This window comes from Schistocerca cancellata, chromosome 8 (genome assembly GCF_023864275.1).
Source record: "Schistocerca cancellata isolate TAMUIC-IGC-003103 chromosome 8, iqSchCanc2.1, whole genome shotgun sequence".
Classification (NCBI taxonomy): Eukaryota; Metazoa; Arthropoda; class Insecta; order Orthoptera; family Acrididae; genus Schistocerca; species Schistocerca cancellata.
Window position 1 is genome coordinate 319,369,102 of NC_064633.1, and position 23,594 is coordinate 319,392,695.

The window sequence follows — 23,594 nt, forward strand, 5'->3', positions numbered from 1 at the left end:
TGAATTCCAACATTACCGATGGAGGGTGCCACGAACTTGTAAGTCATTTTCAGCCAGGTCTCCGGATACTTTTTATCACATAGTGTATCTTTCTGAAGGTCAGATAAATCTATACGTTTTTCCATTACGAGAAAGACTGCACTGTTTTCCCCGTCCGCCGACGCGCTTTATATACCGTCCACAGCTTGTACTGCCACCTGCCGCCTGTGAGTGGTTATTGGACAAAACATCTAACGTTGGCGGTGGACATACTAATGTGACTTGAACGAGTATGTTCGTGTAGCTTGACCCGCATCATTATTATGACACGGCCTGTGCAGCGCTGGTAACAGTTCCACTGAGCCTCCCTTCGGCCAGCTGGCAGTGGCGCAGCGAAGGACGAGGGCCGCACTTGTCAGACGTCGCCGGTTGCCGTCCACCTGCGGCCGACGGCCGGTAGGCAGCGGGCACGGCCGCTGTGCTGTGCCGAAGCAGGATATCCGGCGCGCGCGCGCTCAGGTCCGCACGGCAGACGGTACTGTACGGTACGCCAGCCAGCTAGCTCTCACGGCGGCGTCTCCGCCAGCAGACAGCGTCGGTTCGGGTGCCGCTTGAAGGGGAGTTGGAACGCCCTACCCCGACAATGTTAAATTTAGTAACTTAGTTTCCCTGTATTTCAGGAACCACTGTATCCATTGACACTAAACTTTTACAGGACGTTAAACTGCTTGTTCTGAGTCTACTAAACTACACTAATGGCCATTAAAATTTCTACATCACGAAGATGACGTGCTACAGACGCGAAATTTAACCGACAGGAAGAAGATGCTGTGATATGCAAATGATTAGCTTTTCAGAGCATTCACACGAGGTTGGCGCCGGTGGCGACACTTACAACGTGCTGACATGAGGAAAGTTTCCAACCGATTTCTCATGCACAAACAGCAATTGCCCGGCGTTGCCCGGTGAAACGTTGTTGTGATGCCTCGTGTTAGGAGGAGAAATGCGTACCATCACGTTTCCGACATTGATAAAGATCGAATTGTAGCCTATCGCGATTGCGGTTTATCGTATCGCGACATTTCTGCTCGCGTTGGTCGAGATCCAATGACAGCTGAATATGGAATCGGTGGGTTCAGGAGGACAATACGGAACGCCGTGCTGGATCCCAACGGCCTCGTATCACTAGCAGTCGAGATGACAGGCATCTTATCCGCATGGCTGTAACGGATCGTGCAGCCACGCCTCGATCCCTGAGTCAACAGATGGGGACGTTTGCAGGACAACAAAGACAACAACCACCTGCACGAACAGTTCGACGACATTTGCAGAAGCATGGACTTCAGCTCGGAGACCATGGCTGCGGTTACCCTTGAGGCTGCATCACAGACAGGAGCGCCTGCGATGGTGTTCTCGTTGACGAACCTGGGTGCACGAATGGCAAAACGACATTTTTTCGGATGAATCCAGGTTCTGTTTACAGCATCATGATGGTCGCATCCGTGTTTGGCGACACCGCGGTGAAAGCACATTGGAAGCGTGTATTCGTCATCGCGTGATGGTATGGGGTGCCATTGGTTACACGTTTCGGTCACCTCTTGTTCGCACTGACGGCACTTTGAACAGTGGACGTTACATTTCAGATGTGTTACGGCCCGTGGCTCTATCGTTCATTCGATCCCTGCGAAACTCTACATTTCAGCAGGATAATGCACGACCGCATGTCGCAGGTGCTGTACTGGCCTTTCTGGATACAGAAAATGTTCGACTTCTGGCCTGGCCAGCACATTCTCCACATCTCTCACCAATTGAAAACGTCTGGTCAATGGTGGCCGAGCAACTGGCTCGTTACAATACGCGTCACTACTCTTGATGAACTGTGGTATTGTGTTGAAGCTGCATGGGCAGCTGGACCTGTACACGCCATCCAATCTCTGTTTGACTCAATTCTCGGGCGTATCAAAGCTGTTATTACGGCCAGAAGTTGTCATTCTGGGTACTTATTTCTCAGGATCTATGCACCCAAATTGCGTAGAAATGTAATCACATGTCAGTTCTAGTATAACATATTTGTCCAATGAATACCCCTTTAGCCGGCCGGAGTGGCCGTGCGGTTCTAGGCGCTACAGTCTGGAGCCGAGCAACCGCTACGGTCGCAGGTTCGAATCCTGCCTCGGGCATGGATGTGTGTGATGTCCTTAGGTTACTTAGGTTTAATTAGTTCTAAGTTCTAGGCGACTGACGACCTCAGAAGTTAAGTCGCATAGTGCTCAGAGCCATTTTTGAATACCCGTTTATCATCTGCATTTCTTCGTGGTGTAGCAATTTTAATAGCCAGTAGTGTACAATAATTGAATTTCAGTCACTGCTTTCGGAAATATAATTTTTTATTACATGGTTAAAACTGTGTACTTTTTTTGTACGTTATCCTAAATAATTTTAATTAAACATAACATTATGTTCTTCTTTTAGATCAGTGTTTCAGGATATGTATGTTAATACTACCTGAAAATTTGAATACTCTACTCGAAGTGCTTTCTGAGATTTAGGGAAAAATGCAACATAATATCTAAACTTTCAGGAACGGCTTCTAAAGTTTCAGAAGGCTGTAACTCACTTAATATATGCACCCTGCACCATACTGTATATCACCCTCTTGATCTTTTTCCGGCTTTTTTCTCCTTTTCTTCTTTCTGGACTCCTTAGTGGTGCATACTCTGCTGTATCAATGCAAACCTTGTCCATCCGTTCAAGTTCTCTGATGCAGTTTGTTCCAGGATTAATTCCCAAATGCTGCAGCACTTTCACCCTACCAATGTTGCCATCATTAAAAGCAATAATAGCATCACTGACCACCCCACTTTAGTGCCTTCATTCCAACAAAAACATTTTTTGGTAAGCGAGTCCGTATAGGATTATTGAAAGACTCATTGGGATTTTGAGTCTGACCATGCAGAAACTTCTTCAGTAATTCAGGATTTGCCTGGTCTCTGTAAATAGGTTGTATTGTAAGTGGGCTGCTTCTGTGTTGGCAGCGATGTGTAGCGCATTGCACTGGATCTCTGACTATGCTTTCTTTGTAAGAGACTCTGTGGCTGGTTGGACTCGCTGTTGGAAGTTAATCGCCAGTAGTGTTGGGCAGTTGGAAGTTAAGTCGCCAGCAGTGATGGAAGTACTGTTGGGCATTTGGAGGTGAACAGCCAACAGTGATGGATGTTAGATGTGAGAAGTTAGCATTGATGGAGGGTAGATGTCTGAAGTGTTAGTGTAGGCTAACCATCTGTACATGTTCGACTTGGAGATTGAATATTATTCATGATTATCTACCTTTGTACTAGATGTAAAATACATTATTTGAATTGCAACAACATCTTTCCTTTGCTAACCACATGCCTATTAGTAGTTAGTGGCTTTAGTAGTTAGAATCTTTTTTTTAGCTGGCAGTACTGGCGCTCGCTGTATTGCAGTAGTTCGCGTAATGAAGATTTTTGCGAGGTAAGTGCTTAATGAAATGTATAGGTTATTGTTAAAATTTCTTTTTAGTCAGGGCCATTCTTTTGAATTAATTATTTGAAGTCAGGTTGTAATTCTTTAGGGCAGTCAGATTGCTTTGCGCTAGAATATTGTGGGTCAGTGTTGACATGATAAGAAAAAGATAAAGAAAAAGTAGGCTCAGTACGTTCAGTTTTTCTCAGCTGTTTCAGAATCAAATGAAGTAGAAGTTTCATCTTCTCTGTCATTCTGCAATTTAAGTACAGACACACTCATTTAAATAAAAAAGTTTCAATATGATACCCACTACTGCTGCTGGAATGGAATGTTTATGCCCGTATGAACTGTTTGAGTACTGGGCATTGCAGTAATTGCAGTATGAATCAGGTCCAGGAGTTGACAGTCTGTGGAAGAAGGTAGTCTGCCTGCTTCATTTTCAACAAATCCTCTGTATTATTTCTAATGGCCATCCCAAAATACTGCTGCAGTTCATCAGTCATTTTGTCTGTCAGCGTGCCTCTTATGGTTTTACCATCAGAAAGTTTCTTGTCTCTCAAACTTTGTTTCAACTTCGTCAACCTGTTGCCCATCCTCTTCTGGACATGACCAACACATACCGGTTTTGTGATAATCTTCTCACCTTAAGGCTGAGCGGCTGCTACACTGTTATATGCTTTTGAGTCTCCATCACCTAAGAACTTAGTGTAACACACTCCCCTTTCGCTCACAGATCGACTAAAAGCTTCAGTAGCTGCAAAGGCCTCCATACCACCACTTGTTCCATCATAATTTCTGTCACAGGCATGCGCTTCTTCATTCCCTGACTTACATTTATAACAATGTTTGGTTAAAATCTGGAAATCTATAACCTTTTTCGTTATCCACACTGGTCACCAAAGCAACAGAATTCTTAGAATCGTAGGCACGCTTCTGCCAAGTGCCATCAAACGCTACTGGTATGTCAGTCATATCATCATTTATTTTAACAGCTTCATTTGCAGCACCCTTCATTGACTCACAATGCAAAAGATTCCACAGCAGCTCCAATAAATCCTGTATACTTGTCTATTTTACAAGGTGGGCATGGCATATTCATAACGGCACACATTATTTCTGCTGCAGTCTGTCCTTTGCCAATAGCTCTCAATCCATAAAACCACCTAACATTTACTTCAAAATAATTATCTTTACACTTAGCAGAATTCCAAAATGAATCAGTATATTTACAACTGGCACAATTAATGATAAGTTTCCTGTCCAGTCCATTTGATACCTCACTGTCTTCATGTAAACTAACTGGCCCTCCACATATTTTACAACACACACATTCACCTAACACCCGTGTTAAGATGTGTAAATCTATCAGAATATAACCTAACCTACCATTTAGACCACTTTCGTTTTGAGAAAACTGTGTATCACAACGTTTTATTTTAATCCTTGAAGCACTAATGGGTGTTTCTCTAGATACTGACGAGTTTTCCTGTATTTCATTGTCCATAACTTCACTCGCCCCATGTTGAACACAATGTTTCCCTTTATTCGAAAATCTATTACCATGAAACCCACATTTCTTAAAAACACTTCGTTTTGGCGTCATACTTCACTTTTTGAGAGATTTATCAACCTATTCGTCACTTTTCCTCGGAAAAACGTTAGCACTTCGACATACAACGCGTGTTTTTACTATGAAACGATACGATACTGTTTTTGACAGTGCTACCAATACAAACACGTAATTTAACTTTTATAACACTGCAATCCACAGACTTCTGTATAAAAAATTACAGGTTTCATTCTAAATGCGCTCGCCAAAAGCAGAATACAGACGACGGAACAAAACTCATAATTCGTGCATATGAGAGCTTTGACTAATTCATCGAACAGGTTCGTATCAGATGGCGGAAAGTGAATGGCGCATTCAGCTGTTATCAACGAACAGCACAGAACCGCCAGTGGTCGCGCTGATAAAGGATCGTCCACGTCGAAGCGGGAAGCGTGCCAGGCGCTGATAGGCCAGTACAGAGCTCCTACTCATTCACTCTCACTTCGTGTGTGTGTGTGTGTGTGTGTGTGTGTGTGTGTGTGTGTGTGTGTGTGTGTCGCTACAGCACCAAAATTCGCAAGTGAGAGTAAGATTCGCACGTTGAGGGTTCCGTACAAACTTAACCATGTGTGTAGATAGTTCTCATCCATCCTGGGGCTCGAGAATCTCTATGACTTTTCCTTGTTATCGATATCGATACTGGCAAGCATCAGCCCCGGAATTCCAAAGCTGTATCACAATCTCTACAGAAGTTCCTGAGACTAACACGGACATTTACGAAGCAGGGGACTTCAGTTTATATACGTAGAGAGAGAAGATTTAATAACATATTTTTGATTTACTTTCTAAAATATGACTGCAACTTAAATTTTATATTTGCTTGCAGCAATATTTTTTCTATTGTGCTTTTGACGGATGATGAATGCTATGTAGGTTTTAATGGCAAAAAATATTTTTATGTAATATAATTACAAATTTTCCGATTTTTTTTTTCCTCTACCGGTAGTTGTGCTGTGGAACCTTGCTTCTTGCTAAATTTCATGATGCTATGTCAACGGGACGTACCTTTTAGGTTTTGATAAGTGACATTAAATTCTTCGTTTGTGTGGCCACAGTGTCCGTAAGGTGCTTTATATTTCTTGAGGGTATTTTTGTTCTGTCGTTACAGCTACAAAAATGCGTGGTTTTTTCCACCAAACGCGTTTCGCTTTATTGAGGTAAAGCACCATCAGTAGTCTGTAATTAAGTTATTTACATTTTGATTTGCTTTTAGATCGAAAAACAGTTCGTTAAGAATAAGTTGATTTGTACTTACGGCGATTTTCGATTGATTTCTCGCTTACATCGGGAAATGCCGTTTGCTAGCACATCGCTGCTTTTTCGATTTAAAAGCAAATCAGAATGCAAATAATTTAATTACAGACCACTGAAGATGCTTTACCTCAATAAAGCGGAAAGCGTTTGGTGAAAAAAAAAACAAAAAAAACACGCATTGTTGTAGTTGCAACGACGGACCAAAAATACCCTCAAGAATTTGATAAGTGAGTTATCAAGTACCAAAATACGTGACAAATAGCCGTATCTTTTGATTGCATCGACTTAGAAGTGTAAATGTTTTACACCGCCAAGGGACAGTAGACCTCAGTGCGTCGCATAAATTTCAACTTCATACGTCTACCAGATCCTCAGAATAAAAGGTTTCTTAACAGTCTGAGAGACAGACAGGTAACAAAGCGAGCCTATAACCTCTTCGTTCCATCAGGCCTCAGATGTGGATCTTCCTTCACAATTTTTTTTACCGTAAATAGGCGCATTTCTCCGCTTATAGGCATATGGTCATTGAGTATGGACCTTCAACTTCTTAGTTTCAAAAACAGGGCGACGCATCTTGCAAGGAACGACTCATATGTTAGCTTGCACAAAATGTTACTTCTACACACCTCTTTCCTTCTGCCTCTGTCTCCACCATACCGTGACAGCTTAAAAATTTTAGGGGGGGGGGGGGGGGGTGTCAACTTATTCCATATACTCACGCCTTTAAAATTTCGGTCCAAAATGCGCACTCCCCTATAACTAACTACATGTCAAACTTCGCTGGTCTGGGAGGATAAAGCCCCCCCAACCCCCCTTTGTTGTATGGTCCCGACTCGTCAGTAATTCTCATTTATACCGTCTTTTCTCCCTTTTCGTCCCACTGCTTGTATCGCCATCCTTCTCTCTTTCTCTTTCATTGCCATTGACTCTCACTATCTATCAGTACCTCCTCTTACTTTGGCTCCCAGGACTATTGTCGTATTCCATCTTTCTCTTTCGCTGACACTTCCCCCCCCTCTCTCTCTCTTTCTCTCCTCCCCCCCCCTCACTTTCACTACCACCTCTCTTCTTTCACCATCACTGTCTCTCTGCAGCTCTCTTTCAGCACAAAGATGCGCAAATAATTTGCATGCCAAAGTTTTTGGTGAATAATACGGGTTGAGAACTGAGGAAAATGGTACCCCACATTTCTGTCAGTCTTTTAAAGAGGAACATGGACAGGAGCGTTTTCCGCTGGTTCCCTTCTTTTTCCTGCAACAGTTGGGTGTGCTGCTTATATGAAATGACTTCTTTGGGTCAGTAAATACTTCGACACATTTACACGGGGTATCTGCGCCAGAGGTATACACAAACAAACCGTTATAACGAAAAATTCGACATTTTATGTCGTTTGGTAAATATGCAAGCGACAGACACACACTCCAAGATGTGACCCTCATCATCTCATGAACAAACAACAAACGGGGGACCACACTGAATTGCACCAAAATGCTGGAAATCACTTTTCGTTCGGTGTTCAGCTCCTTCAGCAATCCTGTTTTCATCAATGGTGGCAAAACAACGTCCTTTCATGGTTCTCTTCAGCCTCAGGAATAGAAAGAAGTTGCTGGGGGCCATGTCGGCGCATACAGTGGTTGAGACAACGTAACGGTTTTGTTTCTTACCAAAAAGTCAAGGTGTGAGCGGGAGCATTATCGTGACAAATTGTGGTTTTGCCACAATTCTGGTCTTTTTTTTTCGGATTGCTTCACACAAACGAAAATAAATTCCATGTAGTAATTATTTTTCACCGTAAGACCATAAGGCAGCAACTCATTATGCACTATCCCATTGTAATCGAAGAAAACTTTGAGAGGACCTTCACACGTGAACGAAACTGTCGATTTTTTTTCCGATCTTGATTCTTCAGACAGTTTCCATTGGGACGATTGGACCTTGGTTTTGACGTCGTACCCCTATACCCAAGTTTCTTCACATATTATAACCTTCTTTACAAGTTCCGGATCGTTGACGACTTCATTAACCAATCCCCGAGCAACTTCTACGCGACATCGTTCTTGGTTGAAATTCAATAATTTCGGAACAAACTTTGCTGCTACAGATTTCATGTCCAAAACATCCGAAATAATTGCTCAGCATGAACGTAAGGATACATCGACATCGTCAGCAACCTCTTAGATGGTGATTCGGCAATTTTCCAGAACCATTTTCTTTACTTCTTCCACGCTGCCGTCAGTAAAATTACGCGGATCGATCAGCCTCGGTGCCAAACCAATTTACAACCAAAACAGCGAAAAGAACATTACACACACTGACAATATATTACTACAACCACTAGACGAGTTTTTGTGACTAGCGAGGTTGAAGACAACGACTGGAAGGATACCGAAATATAATTCTCTGTAGTGCTTTGGTTAAACTGAATATAGCTTCCAAAAAGAATAATTCCGATGTGTCGGAAGCCGAAAGTGTATATTCAGCCTGCATTATCAATTCTGACTTACGGTCTTTCATGCAAAAACCATGTGAATAACTGAGGGTGCCAGTATATTCGTGGCACATGGACTTGAGACAAATTAATAACTGTCACATTGGATGTTTTGTGACAAAAGATGGAATCGTTTTAATCGTGGTCGTTTTAAAGTATTAATCAAAAGAGGAAAGGCCGCTGGACCTGATGGGATACCAGTTCGACTTTACACCGAGTACGCGAAGGAACTTGCCCCCCTTCTTGCAGCGGTGTACCATAGGTCTCTAGAAGAGCGTAGCGTAACAAAGGATTGGAAAAGGGCACAGGTCATCCCCGTTTTCAAGAAGGGACGTCGAACAGATGTGCAGAACTATAGACCTATATCTCTAACGTCGATCAGTTGTAGAATTTTGGAACACGTATTATGTTCGAGTATAATGACTTTTCTGCAGACTAGAGATTTACTCTGTAGGAATCAGCATGGGTTTCGAAAAAGACGGTCGTGTGAAACCCAGCTCGCGCTATTCGTCCACGAGACTCAGAGGGCCATAGACACCGGTTCACAGGTAGATGCCGTGTTTCTTGACTTCCGCAAGGCGTTCGATACAGTTCCCCACAGTCGTTTAATGAACAACGTAAGAGCATATGGACTATCAGACCAATTATGTGATTGGATTGAAGAGTTCCTAGATAACAGAACGCAGCATGTCATTCTCAATGGAGAGAAATCTTCCGAAATAAGAGTGATTTCAGGTGTGCCGCAGGGGAGTGTCGTAGGACCGTTGCTATTCACAATATATATAAATGACCTTGTGGATAACATCGGAAGTTCACTGAGGCTTTTGAGGATGATGCTGTAGTACATCGAGAGTGTAACAACAAAAAATTGTACTGAAATGCAGGAGGATCTGCAACGAATTGACGCAAGGTGCAGGGAATGGCAATTGAATCTCAATGTAGACAAGTGTAATTTGCTTCGAATACATAGCTACAATATAGCAGGTCAGCAACTGGAAGCAGTTAATTCCATAAATTATCTGGAAGTAGGCATTAGGAGTGATTTAAAATGGAATGACGATATAAAATTAATCGTCGGTAAATCAGATGCCAGACTGAGATTCACTGGAAGAATCCTAAGGAAATGCAGTCCGAAAACAAAGGAAGTAGGTTACAGTACACTTGTTCGCCCACTGCTTGAATACTGCTCACAGGTGTGGGATCCGTACCAGATAGGGTTCATAGAAGAGAGAGAGAAGATCGAATGGAGAGCAGCGCGCTTCGTTACAGGCGAAAGCGTTACGGAGATGATAGATAAACTCCAATGGAAGACTCTGAAAGAGGGGATTTATTACCTCAGAAGTTAAGTCCCATAGTGCTCAGAGCCATTTGAACCATTTGAACTCTGCAAGAGAAACGCTCTGTAGCTCGGTATGGGCTTTTGTTGGGGTTTCGAAAACATACTTTCACCGAGGAGTCAAGCAGTATATTGGTCCCTCCTACATATATCTCGTGAAGAGACCATGAGGATAAAATCAGAGAGATTAGAGCCCACACAGAGGCATACCGACAATCTTTCTTTCCACGAACAATTCGAGACTGGAATAGAAGAGAGAACCGACAGAGGTACTCAAGGTACCCTCCGCCACACACACCGTCAGGTGGCTTGCGGAGTATGGATGTAGATGTAGATGTCTTCGATACACTCGCGAACTTCACAGACCGTTCCTGAACCTGGCACAACACAATCCTATCAATTGAAGTTGTAGGCACCTCTCCAACTAACCTCTCGTTGGATAATATTCTGATCCTCTTCCTAACGTTCGCGCTGAGCAGGGAGTGAGCTCATAAGCTTTTATTGATGGTTAGATCCTGTTCTAGCAGTTCAGGAAACGTCTGCGACTTTCGCTGGTTATCACAGAAATCGTCAAATACCGTAAAGGTTATGTATATTTTAATGGTTCCTTCTCAATTCCATAAAACATCCATCGCGTCAGTTATTAATTCCTCTAAGAACCATAGTCATTAATAAACTGGATGATTGTTTCGGACACAAATTTCAATCCGAAGTTTATTTTTCTCCTGGAACCCTCTAAAATTTCCAGCGTTTTTTGGTATACAGAACAAAAATAAACTGCAGATGGAAACTCGTGTCCGAAACCGTCGTCCACCTAGGCAAAAGAGCTTCGCATTCATAGCAGACACTGCTGTCTACGCAGCAGCTAGCTCCATCTTCTTTACTGGTGATCGTGGCGATCACTGTATAACAAACAACATTGTGAGATGTTCTGCTTACGGTCCGTCAGCGCACAAAGTCATGATTGTTGCCGAAGGGGTGGCCATGTGGCGACCGCCGGCGCCTATAGGTTCGACGCTCCGCAGCATCGTTGGATGACGTTTCCGGACACGGGTCCTGATCCTCGATTTGGTCCTCGAGACACCCACTACAACCCCTCTGTTTATTCTAACATTTCTGGGACACCCTGTGCGTAGCTACACCGTGCAACAAATTGACATAAAATGGGTAAAAGTGAAGTACCTTTGTACCTCACAGTTTGTCAAGCGAGCAATGGACAGATGCACGTTGGGAACTACTTGAAGGGGGGAGGGGGGGGGGGGGGAGTACCAGGAATCTGATTGCAGTGAAAGGCAAATTAAAAAACAAAAAAAACAGGAAGACAAAAGATGTACCAGGAATCTCACTGACGTGGATGGAAGGAAGATTAAGTTTAACTTCCCGTCGACAAGGATGTCAGTAGAGACGGCGCACACGCTCGGCTGACACAAGTGGTGCAAGCAACTGAAAAAGCCCTGGAGGGGGAAGATGTAATTACGACTCTAAATTATAGCAAAGTGAATGTGTGGTAGGCAGAACAAGAAAAGTTTAGGCTGGGTTCCAAGTGATAAGAGAAGAGCGAAGCAACCTACTAAATGAAGGTGAACACATGACGAGAAAAAACATGCAAGACCACGAGGACACGTACAGCTGAATACTTTGATACATCTGCAGAAGGTCTATATCCAGCAGTGGATCTCAAATTGATGATAATGATAATATCCTGTGTTGAGATGACACTCAAGGAAGCCGAGGAAGTTAAAAACTTTGATTAATATTCCAGACTTCCAAATACGGAATTTCCAGACAAAAGCTGGACATTCTGTTATGACGGAACAATTGCTATGAATATTGTTAAAGATAAACTGAGGGGATCTTGCAGTAAACCATCCAGTGCAAAGGAGAAACATCCATACATGACACGAATTGAAAAGATACTTGTATAATGTCAATCTTACGAACGTTGCAACATTTCTCAGACAATTTAACTCCTTCTATTAACTGCATTTTCTGAGTAATGCCTCCTTCATAATACCTATTTTCAAAATCATTTTGCGGATTTTCCTCCGACATCTCCATCCGATGCTTATACTTCGATGAAAACTTCCGCACTTCTTTGCCTAACGTACCTTCATTCTTCGGCTCCTCTTTGTAAGCTCTTATCATACCCCAAATTTCAGTAATTTTCACTATTCTACTTTGCAGTTCTCAGTTCTCACAATATGTTTCACTTTTGTACTTTAACATTCCTACGTATAAGACAGGGAAAAGGAAAAGCATCCAGCACGGGAAGAGGAACGGAAACGAAACTTCACGCGCTGAGAGGGTATGTGATGTTATTTCAGTGAATACAAAATCGAGTCGTCAAATTTACAAAGATCTTGGCAGTATGGATCCATTTACCAGTATGATGTCGCACTCCCTCTGGCCTGGATGCAAGCACTGATTCGGTTGGGACGGGTACCATAGAGGTGTTCCAACCTTCTTTTGAGGCAAGCTCACAACTGTTGTAACTGGTCGATGATACACTGCAATGTGCCACTGGGGCGGAGTCGACGTCCGAACTGATCCCAAACATGTTACGAGGGTCAGATCTGGTGTATCTTCCTGGCCACGGGAGTATGTCGCTATCACACAGACAGTTCATATAAACATGGGCCATGTGTGGACGAGCATTGTGCTGTTGCAAAATGTGACCACGGTGTTGTCACATGAGAGGTAACACGTCAGGACGCAGGATGGCCGTAGCGTACAGTTGCGCCATCAGGGTTCCTTCAATAAGCCGCAGCCGTGGCCTGAAGTCATACCCGTAGGCTCCCAACACCATAACGCTAGGAGTAACACTGTTGTGTATGTCCAAAATATTTTAAGAATGATACCTCTGTCTTCGTCGACGATGGTCATTCGGGGTATTTTAGAACCATGACTCATAGCTGAACAGAATACGACGCCTTTCATCAGCAGTCCATTCTTCTAGTCACGGCACTACTCCAAACGCAGCCATCTGTGATGTGGTGTCAAAGGTAACCTTCACATGGGAAAGTAATTCCCTATTCCGGCTACTGCTAGTCTCCAACCAATGGTGTGGGACGACAGCCAGCCGCTGTGGCCGAGCGGTTCTGGGCGCTTAAGTCTGGAACCGCGCGACCGCTACGGTCGCAGGTTCAAATCCTGCCTCGGGCATGGATGTGTGTGCTGTCCTTAGGTTAGTTAGGTTTAAGTAGTTCTAAGTTCTAGGGGACTGGTGACCTCAGATGTAAAGTCCCATAGTGCTCAGAGCCATTTGAACCATTTGTGGGACGACAGAGAATGTAGCAGGGAGTTCATTATTGTTCTCGGACGGTAGTCGCAGACGTGAAGTGGTTACGATGTGCTTGGTGCACAATATAACTACCATCCCTTTTGGTGGTCATATGTGGTCGCCAGAACTTTAACGGCGAACATTCCAGCCCTCACGTTCCCATGATGTCCAACATCGGGCCACTGTCACATCAGAATGCCTCACAAATCTGGAAATTGCTCGATTCGACCTGCCGGAGAAACAGAAACCGACAATGAGGTCCCTTTCAGGCTCGGTCAAATGCTGATAACGCTGTCCAACACGAATATGCGGCACCTCCAAGCCCTTCACTGCGATCACTCAACATCTGACGCTATTCACGCCAAGGCCTGGTGACAATACTAAGCACAAACAACACTAACACTCCGTTCTGTCACAGAGAATTGCAACTCCGACCATTTACATATCCGCCGATGGTATGTAAGTGTACGAAGTTACATGGACATCTGACCATGTCGTCTTGATGCTGCAGTTTTTTTAATTTTTTTATTTTTTTTATCATGCACTGTAAATACTGAAGTGGGAAATTTGCCATAACGTCAACTTTTTTTCCTCAAAAAATTTCTTTTGACAATTACAGGCTACGCTGTAGGACAGTTCTCTTTTAGAACCAAAATAACTTAACAACTAATGCCCAGTATGCTGATTTTTAATAATCACAACCAGTAAACGTTAGCTATTCCTGTATTAGCAGCGACCCTATGCAGCAATTATTAGACTACTTCATTTACAGCTCTCTCCTTTGGCATTTTTCCTACACATTGTGGGCAATTGTATTCACTTGTATGGGTTTGGTACACTTCGATTGAAATCAGGGGAGGTAAGGGAAGAATTATTAGTAAACTATGTAATGACATAGTCGACAAAGGCAAGCACAAAGTACCGTGCAGATTCTTCAGAGTTCTGTCACGATGATGCAATACAGAAGGTGGCATTCACGAGACCGCTAGTAAGTTTATACTCCATCTCAAAAAGTCCCGCCAAAGCATAACAAGTGAAGGTCGGGAGGCGAATGTTTATTTACACAAAAGTGCACACGATGACGCATGCGCGCCTCGCCAGAGCGCCATGGTACGTTTCGTCTCGCGGAGAGGAATTCAACAGACTCCTGTTGAGATGTAAAATGGAAGGAGGGATAATGTTTGACGTCCTGCCTCATTGTGATCATTCGTGACGGAGTACTACGCTCAGCAGGTTAAGGATGGGAGAGGAAATTGGTATTGGCCTCGTTAAAAAATGAAGTATCCAATCCCATACCCGTGACAAAGCCATTCTCCACATTACCCCCCATTCTTCCAGCAGTGCTAGTCCCGCATGTTATGCATTCCTGTGAAGTTTGTGAGATAGGAGTAAGACGTACGGCCGGAGTAAAGATGTAAAGGTGGGTCTCTTAGTCGCGTCTGGATAGCTTTACCGGCGTAGCATAAAGGTTCCGCGTTCTAGTCCCGGTCCGTCCCACAGTTTTAATCTGCCCAAAAGTTTCAAATCACCGCACACTACGCTCCAGAGTGAAAATTCATTCTGGAAATTATCCTCGTGTTGGCCCGAAATAATTTAGGAAAGTAGAGGGAAACCTAATTCCGAACTATCTTCAGGACTTGAGCCCAGCTCCATCCGAATCCGAGGTGCTATTAACTTCCGCGTCAGTTTGCTTGGTCGGTTTACCACTACTCCCGTTATCCGAGGAGAGGATCACAGCTAATCTTCATTGAACCAAGAAATAGCGCAAACATAAAATAATGAAGTTTTAAGCGCTACGATAGAAGAAGAAGGTGATGATGATGATGAAAAATATTCTTATTGGAGTGTTCTAAACTGACAAGGGGGTATGTGCAGGGCTTGGCCAAGAATGAAAGTGACAGTAGTGGTAGTAGCTCCGGATGGCCAAACGCGATCAGAAAATAATAGTTTTGGCGCTCAACAGATTGTATTTATTATCATAAAAAGCGTGAAAAGAAAAGGCAAAGGAAAGTTTGGGATTGCAAGTAAATCTCTAGGAAGAAGGGATCGTAAGGCACACACGAGAACTGGGTGTACAAAATAAGACACTTTTATCGTGTTTCAAGATCGAGGATTGCCATCATGTAGCGTTAAAATGATTCCTCTCCAAATGCACTCCGATAGTGTAGCCTTCGACGTCTGTTTCTATATTCATGTAAAGAATTTGATAAAAAAGTTTAAGAACTGCTCTAGTTTCATCGAGAGGGAAAAAGAAATAATACCCCAAGTTTATTTTTGTGTGGAAACTTTAAAACAACTACGAAATTGTAAAAATGCATTCATGGCGTATGTAAAATGGCGAGATAATTATTGCTTCTCCAGTGCGTGTAAATCAACTGTAAAATAATAAAAGTATGTAATTTTATATTTGAAATTTTCGTGTACGCCTTACAATCCTTTCACGGAAATTTATTTTCAATTCCAAATTTTCCTTTGCCTTTTCAAGCCTTTAAACAAAATAAATACAATATACGTAGCATAATTCGGTTTATTTTCATGTCAAGTAGCGTAAAAATTTAAAATAACAACAAGTTTCTGCATGGAGACTCGACCCCATCACCCTCCGATTACCATTCTGTACTCTTTCTTTTGCGCCAACCATTGCCTGCGAACTATGCTAACATTGGGATATCCGGCGCTAAAAATGCCTGTTTTTCCTAAACGCTTGACGATCTGGAGTTTCCACTTCTGTCACTTTCATTTCTGGCCAAGCCCTGCGCGTACCTTAAATCTGGACGAAATCGGTGATGTCGGGTCGGCATGGCACCTCTAGTGAGTAGTCAAAACCTGTAAGTACTGAATATAGTACACATATGACTCCGTGTGAGCAGTGAAATATGAGATGGAAGCTTCGTTGATTAAATTATATTTTTACAGAACTTCAGAATACTCTACATTGCTGGCAAATTTGTCTGATCCACTTATCCCATTTATTAAAGAATGCAGAAGTTTTAGTCACATCTGCGCCTCTTTGCTTGAGCTCTACGAATCACTATTCTGTAATTATAAAAGTGTCCATCTCCAATTTTGATACCTTATTGTGATCAGACATTAACGTCTGCTACTCACACTGTACGGTTCACACAAGCTGAAAGCTCGCGCAGTTGTGCCTGTCCTTTACGTCCATCTAGACACAATCTGTTCGTTATCTCTGCACGAATTCTGCTTATCTCGTCAGGCTACCGCAGTATTAGACCACGCCTGCCTTCCTCCCTCCCATTTTGCGCTAGTTTCTCACTTGTTAATCCGTAGGGCAAGCTTCCCACTTTCTACGCCTCGCAGCAGAGTTTATCGCAAAATTTCAAGAAGTTCCTCTTTGCAACAAGCTGAGGAAAAGACGAGTTCGGTATAACCTCTCGCTGAGGGCGAACTATGGGAGAAGGGCACATGTTCGAAATGGGGATGGTGGGGAGCGAAAACTTTCACGTACTTTCCAAAGAAATCATCCTGACTTTTACCATGAAGTATTTATAGAAACCACAGAAAGACTTTAGTTCAGTGGGCGAGCGGTTCTAGGCGCTTCAATCTGGAACCGCGCGACCGCTACGGTCGCAGGTTCGAATCCTGCCTCAGGCTTGGATGTGTGTGATGTCCTTAGGTTAGTTAGCTTTAAGTAGTTCTAAGTTCTAGGAGACTGATGACCTGAGATGTTAAGTCTCATAGTGCTCAGAGCCATTTGAACCATTTTGAACTTTAGTTTAACTCTAGTCTTCCTGAAAGCGAGTTCTTCGCGCAACTTCGCTGGGTGTAGAAACCTGTTGAGTATTCTGTAGTCACCAGTGCCTTTTATACTTTCTAATTGTCCGACACAGACCATACAACGTGTAGTTTTCAACGTGTGCGTACTTCACTCGGCCATCATAACTAATATGGTATGGCTACCGCACGAGATCTTTTTATGAATTTCACAGACGCCTTACTGCTTACTGACACAAACACAACGCTGAAGCAATCTGCAGTTGACGATTAGTGAGGCTCCGTCGCCAAATTCTAATATTCCACTGTGCAGGCAAGTTCAGTTTTTGCTTCCGTGACATTTGAATTGGTCGCCAGCAATCATTACAATACAAAGGAATATTATGAATGTAAGTTTCGAGAAACTTGTCTCAACTTTTACGTCCATACTGTCAATTACTAGCCGTAAGACGCTTGTCGAATACGAAGCGACACCGGTATCAAAAATGATGAGCAAGTACGTACATTACACGATGCCGTATACCTTATAAACTATCAACTTTTCCCGTGCTGTCTCAGTTTAAAACGCGATCAAGCATGGAAGTATACAGCATCACAAAGACGCAATGTATGTTTTTGTTTTTAGTTCTGAAGATTCAGAGGACAGGCAAAACGGACGAAATGTACGTAAGACAGATTCAATGCGGTACTGTTTGAGATTAATTTGATATTGTTCGTTTTTTATCGACCTGTATCGGAACCCAAATGATGGAACTGTGTGTGACGCATTCAACAGGGGGCGTGGCGTTCTACGGATTGAACAGTGTCATTTCAAACAGACGGTTAATACAACAAATTAGCTGTACTACCACCAACGCTGTTCAGAATTTTAATTTGATTGCCCATTCAGTAGAAGCTGTAATGGAAGGTCATACTAAATACCCTGTAGATAAATAAACAAATAAATCATAGGCATTAAGACAGAACATCGCAAATGTGTCATTCTTTTCAAAGGACGTTTCAGGACGAAAATAGCATTGGACGAACATCTTTTCTGTCATGATCTGGAGTTCTTAACTACAAAAACTATCTTAACAAATGAAACTTAGTTTGCCAGGCCGAGAAGCTGCATATCCATGAGACGCTGACGACAAAGTTAGCTAAGCATTTGTATCATTTCATATATATAGCAATAATCGTTTCTATCCGTGGTTGATTTAAATCTGTCTATACAAAGGACTGATTACCAGTTTATATTTTGCTTAAAGCAAGCTGTAGCCCCACCCATAATATACCCCTCTGCATACAAGAATTCACATTTTCTGTTTCTTCTCAACTGCTTGGAATCCAAAACAAATAAATCTAATACATCAGTTGTACCACGTTCACCAGTAGCCTATACGCAAGCGGGGATAGTATTCATATCAAATCTCAAGGTCACCGCGAATCGACGACCCAGTGGCACATATTTGTTTCTTACGATTCCAGACATCCGCAGAATTCTGTAAACATTTGCGCCATTTCTGGCTATTTTTGTATTATCTTTTCGAGTGGGACATATTTTGGACTGTGCAATGCAGTGTTCGGTACACGGATTTCGTAATGATAAAATTGCTTTCAACGTGACAGATAGGTCTATTAATACGTAATTCATATGTGCTGTTCTTTCTAATTTCACTTAATTATCACTAATTTCACTTAAGTATCACTATTTATCAATATAAATTATGCCGCTTCCTTGCCACTGTAAACAGAACCGGAATTTCTTTCTTTTTAAGAGAGGAAAGCAAAACTGTTCCATAACAAGAATAAAAATTAAAAATGTAGTTGGTATCATAACTGACACCCTTCACAGTCTCTACCATACATTTTGTAACCTACATAAACAATTGCGGTACACACAAGTACTCCGGATGTGAGTGTGGCAAGATATTTATACTGCTGTTAATGCGAAAAGAAGTATTTTTAGGTACCTGCTAATACACACGCTAAATGCTGGTCGAAAGAGATAATCTTAGTACTGTGAATCATTTGACAGGCTATCAGATCACTGATCGGGGATTAAAACGCTTGCAACATACAAAACATATTTTGACAGCTGTACTATTCCACTTGTTTTGGTCACTGCATCGGATAGTCGAGATCTGACATTTTTCTTGCTCAAGTAATAGTAATTTTCAAGTACAATATAGTGAACTACGTAGGTGCCGGGGTCTACAGAACACCACGCGCGCGTCTGTCACTCCCATGTGTCCTTGGTATGGACGCACACCCGTAATTTACGACTGTAAACAAATGATTTATTTTCTTAAATTATACTTGGAAAGCGTATCATGGGTACTTACCGTCATCTGCAGCACTTACTTCATGCAACACTACATATTATAGCATAAAACAAGAACTGGATTAAATCACAACACTTGTCATTTGCTGAAGTCGAGAACTGTTCGCACATGTTTACACGACCACCCACAAATAAAATTGATTTTCTTCAATAAATTTAACACTGCACACACGACAATTTCATAAAAACCATCCTGACACAAACTAAAAGATCTCTTTTAGTTAGGACTGCTGTAATTTTCCATATAATGCTCACCTGCTCTTGCTCCGCCGTCAGAGCAGCAGCCATGTTGGCTATCTTGAACTACTACACACCAAACGCTTCGCGATCTTCTGTTGTCACGCATCGGATGCGTCCCCCCCTCCTTTTCCCGTTTGACAAGACGGCAGCGTAACGATATAGTCAGTACTAAATAAGGTCCGCTAGTAAATCCTAATCGACGTACGCAAACATGTTTCTGAAAGATAAATAATATGCTGTATAAATTTGTTTTTAAATCACACAAGCATCAGTAGTCCGAACATTTTAAGGGATCGTACACTTCTGTACACTGTTCAATGAAGTTCATGATGCGGCTGCAACGCCTCCAAATGAACAGTACCTGTATCACAACGTATTCTGCTCAAACAGTATACAACGTTTTGCATGTGCCGATTTTTTTATCGCTTTTAAATGTGGCAGATAACTTACCATTACTGATAGGGGTACATGAAATAATTTCAACCATTGTACTGTGGGGACATGCCTCACAATCTAGCTATTTCAGTTCTGGCACTCTGCAGTTTCTTGCCTACAGTGGTCCTGTTAGTGCAACACTCACCAGCACAATAACACCCTAAAAAAAGAAAGCTAATTCTGATGACATATTGCAAACTGCAGGGAGTGGAGGGAGTCCATAGTGATAGTATTATCAGTTGTCCACAATAATTTTAAGCTGACTGCAGCACATTCTTTACAACTTATAGACATTAGTAAGACGATGACTAGACATTGTTACCTCCTCCATCTTACTTCTACTGGCCAGCCATTACGAAATACTGTGCTTTATGTTTCCCAAATACAACTTTGCTGCAGGGCTAACATAATGCAACCAAAATTGATTTCTCTCACTTTGGTCTTGGACATGCACAACTGAATTCTAATATTAAAGTGTGATAAAATATTGCAGAGGGGAAGTATCAAACATATGATATCAAACTGACATTCCTGTTCATGGAGCTTCCTACATTTTACAGATTGTCTTGGGAGCTGACACATAATGAGCTGTAGTCCAATACCCCATAATTGCCCGCCGACATCTCAAAAACTGAGACTTGTGTTATCACAGTTCTCTGTTTGTAACTACTACACAATGTATGACTGTACGGATACCAATATTGTTAGCTACTTGATAATTTTAATCTAGTGTACCGGAAAAAAAACATAAGACACAACATACTGTTGAATCAAGAGATGATTTTCATGGAACATCATGATGTGCTGTTTTCATTTATACAGAACCTCAATATTTTTTAAGTTATTTATTTCAGCATTATTCTGCAGAGTAAACCACATTCCTTGATGTCAAAGTATTTTGATGACACCAACACAACCTCTGCCCATATTAGACGAGCAATCAATAATTCCTTGACTCTGATGGATGCCATACCCTTCATATCAAATAATACCTGCCCTATGGTCTTGACAATTACGATTTGTGGACACAACAGGGACAGGCTAATTCCTCTCACAGAATTGTGTGGGTCTCCTGAAGGCCTTCTCACATTCTAGCTTCCACAACTGGTATATGAATAACTTTCTTGTACTGTATTCATCCATGCTCTACACCTACATACATACTCTGCAAGCCACAGTACAGTTTGTGACAAAGGATACCATATACCACTACAACTCACTTCCCTTTCTATTCCAGTAGCAAATGGAATCTGTATAAACCCTAATTTCTCTTATCTGCATCAATAAACATACTCTGCAGGGTACTTTGTGCACTACTGTCACACCCCACTCCCCCTTTTCCTTGTTCCAGTGGTAAATGGTTCACGGGAAGAATGATTGCCCATTAGCCTTCATGTGAGCTTGAATATCTCTATTTGATGGTCTGTTTCCCCTAGCATATAAGTAATCTCCCTCTTCCCTTCCCCCCCCCCCCTCCCCCAGTCAGCATTCAATACCACTTTGGCTTCAAAACCACTATATAATGGCCCCTGCCCCCCGCCCCCTCCCCTCCCCCCAGTCATGGTTTACATCCTTTATCATTCCCTGTAATAACAAAAAATACTACTCAAAATACATGTCTTCCTCCTCCTAAAGTTGTATTCTACCACTCACTTAGACAAACAAAAATATTTTCTTCCACTCTTAATTCCAGCCTGCTGATTATCTCTGAAGGACCCAGTGTGATACTTTTTCCACAGATCCAACCATCACCTACTCCTGTACTGCCTTGGGCATATCTGGTCTCATTAGTGACGTTTTGCTTGTTCTGTGCAGTTCTAAGACAACTAAGGTCATATGTGGCCATGTCATAACCTTAGAATACTAATACAAAACAGGAGTTAAAAAAAATGACTACACATTAAGCCCAACTGATGGGAGGAAAGAGAGCTAAGAAGAAGGACTTCCTCTTGGAGAAAGGTCCATAAAATACGCCGTAGAGACAACAGAGGTTCCGAACTAAAAATTAAATATCCTTCGCCATACTGCTACAATCCATAAAAAGCAAAATGCAGGCGACAGTCCGGACGTCATTTGCTAAAATGGCCGATAACAGAAAACAGACACTAGAATGTCACGTTTGTGAGATTCAGCTTGTGAAACTAGCCATTTATACACAAAAAAATAAATAAATTCTGAACATTCAGTAGGTTTCTAAGTGAGCATGATCATGAATGAATTGTCCATCTGCACAAATCACTGCCAAAGAACATGCTTGGCAACAAATTTGCAGATCCTGCTGCTCAGGACCATTTGATCAATTTCACAACTTATGCATGCCATAAAATGTGAACGCACACTGTAGTGTAAGGTCAGGTGATACCTTCTTGGAAAATGATGTACAGCAAATTGTTAAAGGATGGTTTAACGTCTGTAAGGTACCATATGTTGTAGAACGTACTCTCAATATATAGAAATTAAAATTGACACTATAAAACCAAAATAATCACATCGTCATACCTGTCCCTCACCCAAAGCACTTTTTGAAAATGCGTCAATGTTGAAGACTACCTGCATTCTGCTATACTTGTTAGTAAATGAAATTCAGCATCAGTGACACTTCCTCAAAGAAGAAACTTATTAATAAATGCACAGCAGGTGCTATGAAACTAAGGAGAACACAGTGTCAGGCCTCCAATACTGCACTTGCACTTAAGATGTCAATTACTTTCACACGATAAATATCTTTCTTTCAGTGGTTTCAGATTTTATATTTTACTTAGCAATAATTGTCTCATCTAGTTGTTCTTTTCGCCACATTCACACAAACATTACTATCCTGAGTACGAATAGCAAAGTTGTTGTAAGGAATACCTCCACTAGGAAAACATACTGTGAATCTTCATCTAACACCATAATTTGTTCGACACCACCCATCGTTCTAAATGAGTCTTTGTGACTCCTATTATATTTTGGATAGTGTATGCCTGGTACTAAAGCAGCTCTTTAATCGCAGTTTTTGACCATTCAGCAGTTACTGCACAACAGGCAATATGTACTGATTCTTTGTATTTTCCCTTAGGTTGCACTGTATTCTGGTTACAATTTCAGAAATCCAAAATTTTATCCTTCTGTGTGATAAATTAATCAAACTTACAAACTTAACAGCGTTAAGACTACATCTGAATGGTAATCCATTACTTCAGTTAACTTTCAAAGCTTTTCTTTACATTAATTTGAAACAGCTGCAACACATGGCTGCATCATGATTTCACAAGAAGCAGCTCAACAGTCACTTTTAATAACACTTTACATTTACTGCAAGACTGTAGTTAAAATCAAACAGTGCATCACATCAATAACGTTTTGATAGTAATAGAATATAACTGCATTAATATGAAAAAGGGAAACAGGATACAACTAGAATGTATATATGCTGTATCTCCC

At 41.9% G+C, this 23,594-nt stretch overlaps 1 protein-coding gene across 2 annotated transcripts in view; it reads right to left on the reverse strand.

Moving 5' to 3' along the window:
* Positions 1 to 19,804, reverse strand: part of LOC126094637 (tyrosine-protein phosphatase non-receptor type 9) — a 797,956-nt gene extending 778,152 nt beyond the window's left edge. Inside the window, exon 1 of one of the 2 annotated variants that reach the window (XM_049909127.1) lies at positions 19,749 to 19,804. In XM_049909127.1, coding sequence (XP_049765084.1) covers positions 19,749 to 19,781 — 33 coding nt within the window. In that variant the 5' untranslated portion in view covers positions 19,782 to 19,804. Of the gene's footprint in view, positions 1 to 19,494; positions 19,516 to 19,748 lie in introns of those variants that run through there. The other variant, XM_049909128.1, reaches the window with a different exon arrangement.
* Between the last annotated feature and the right edge of the window lie 3,790 nt (positions 19,805 to 23,594).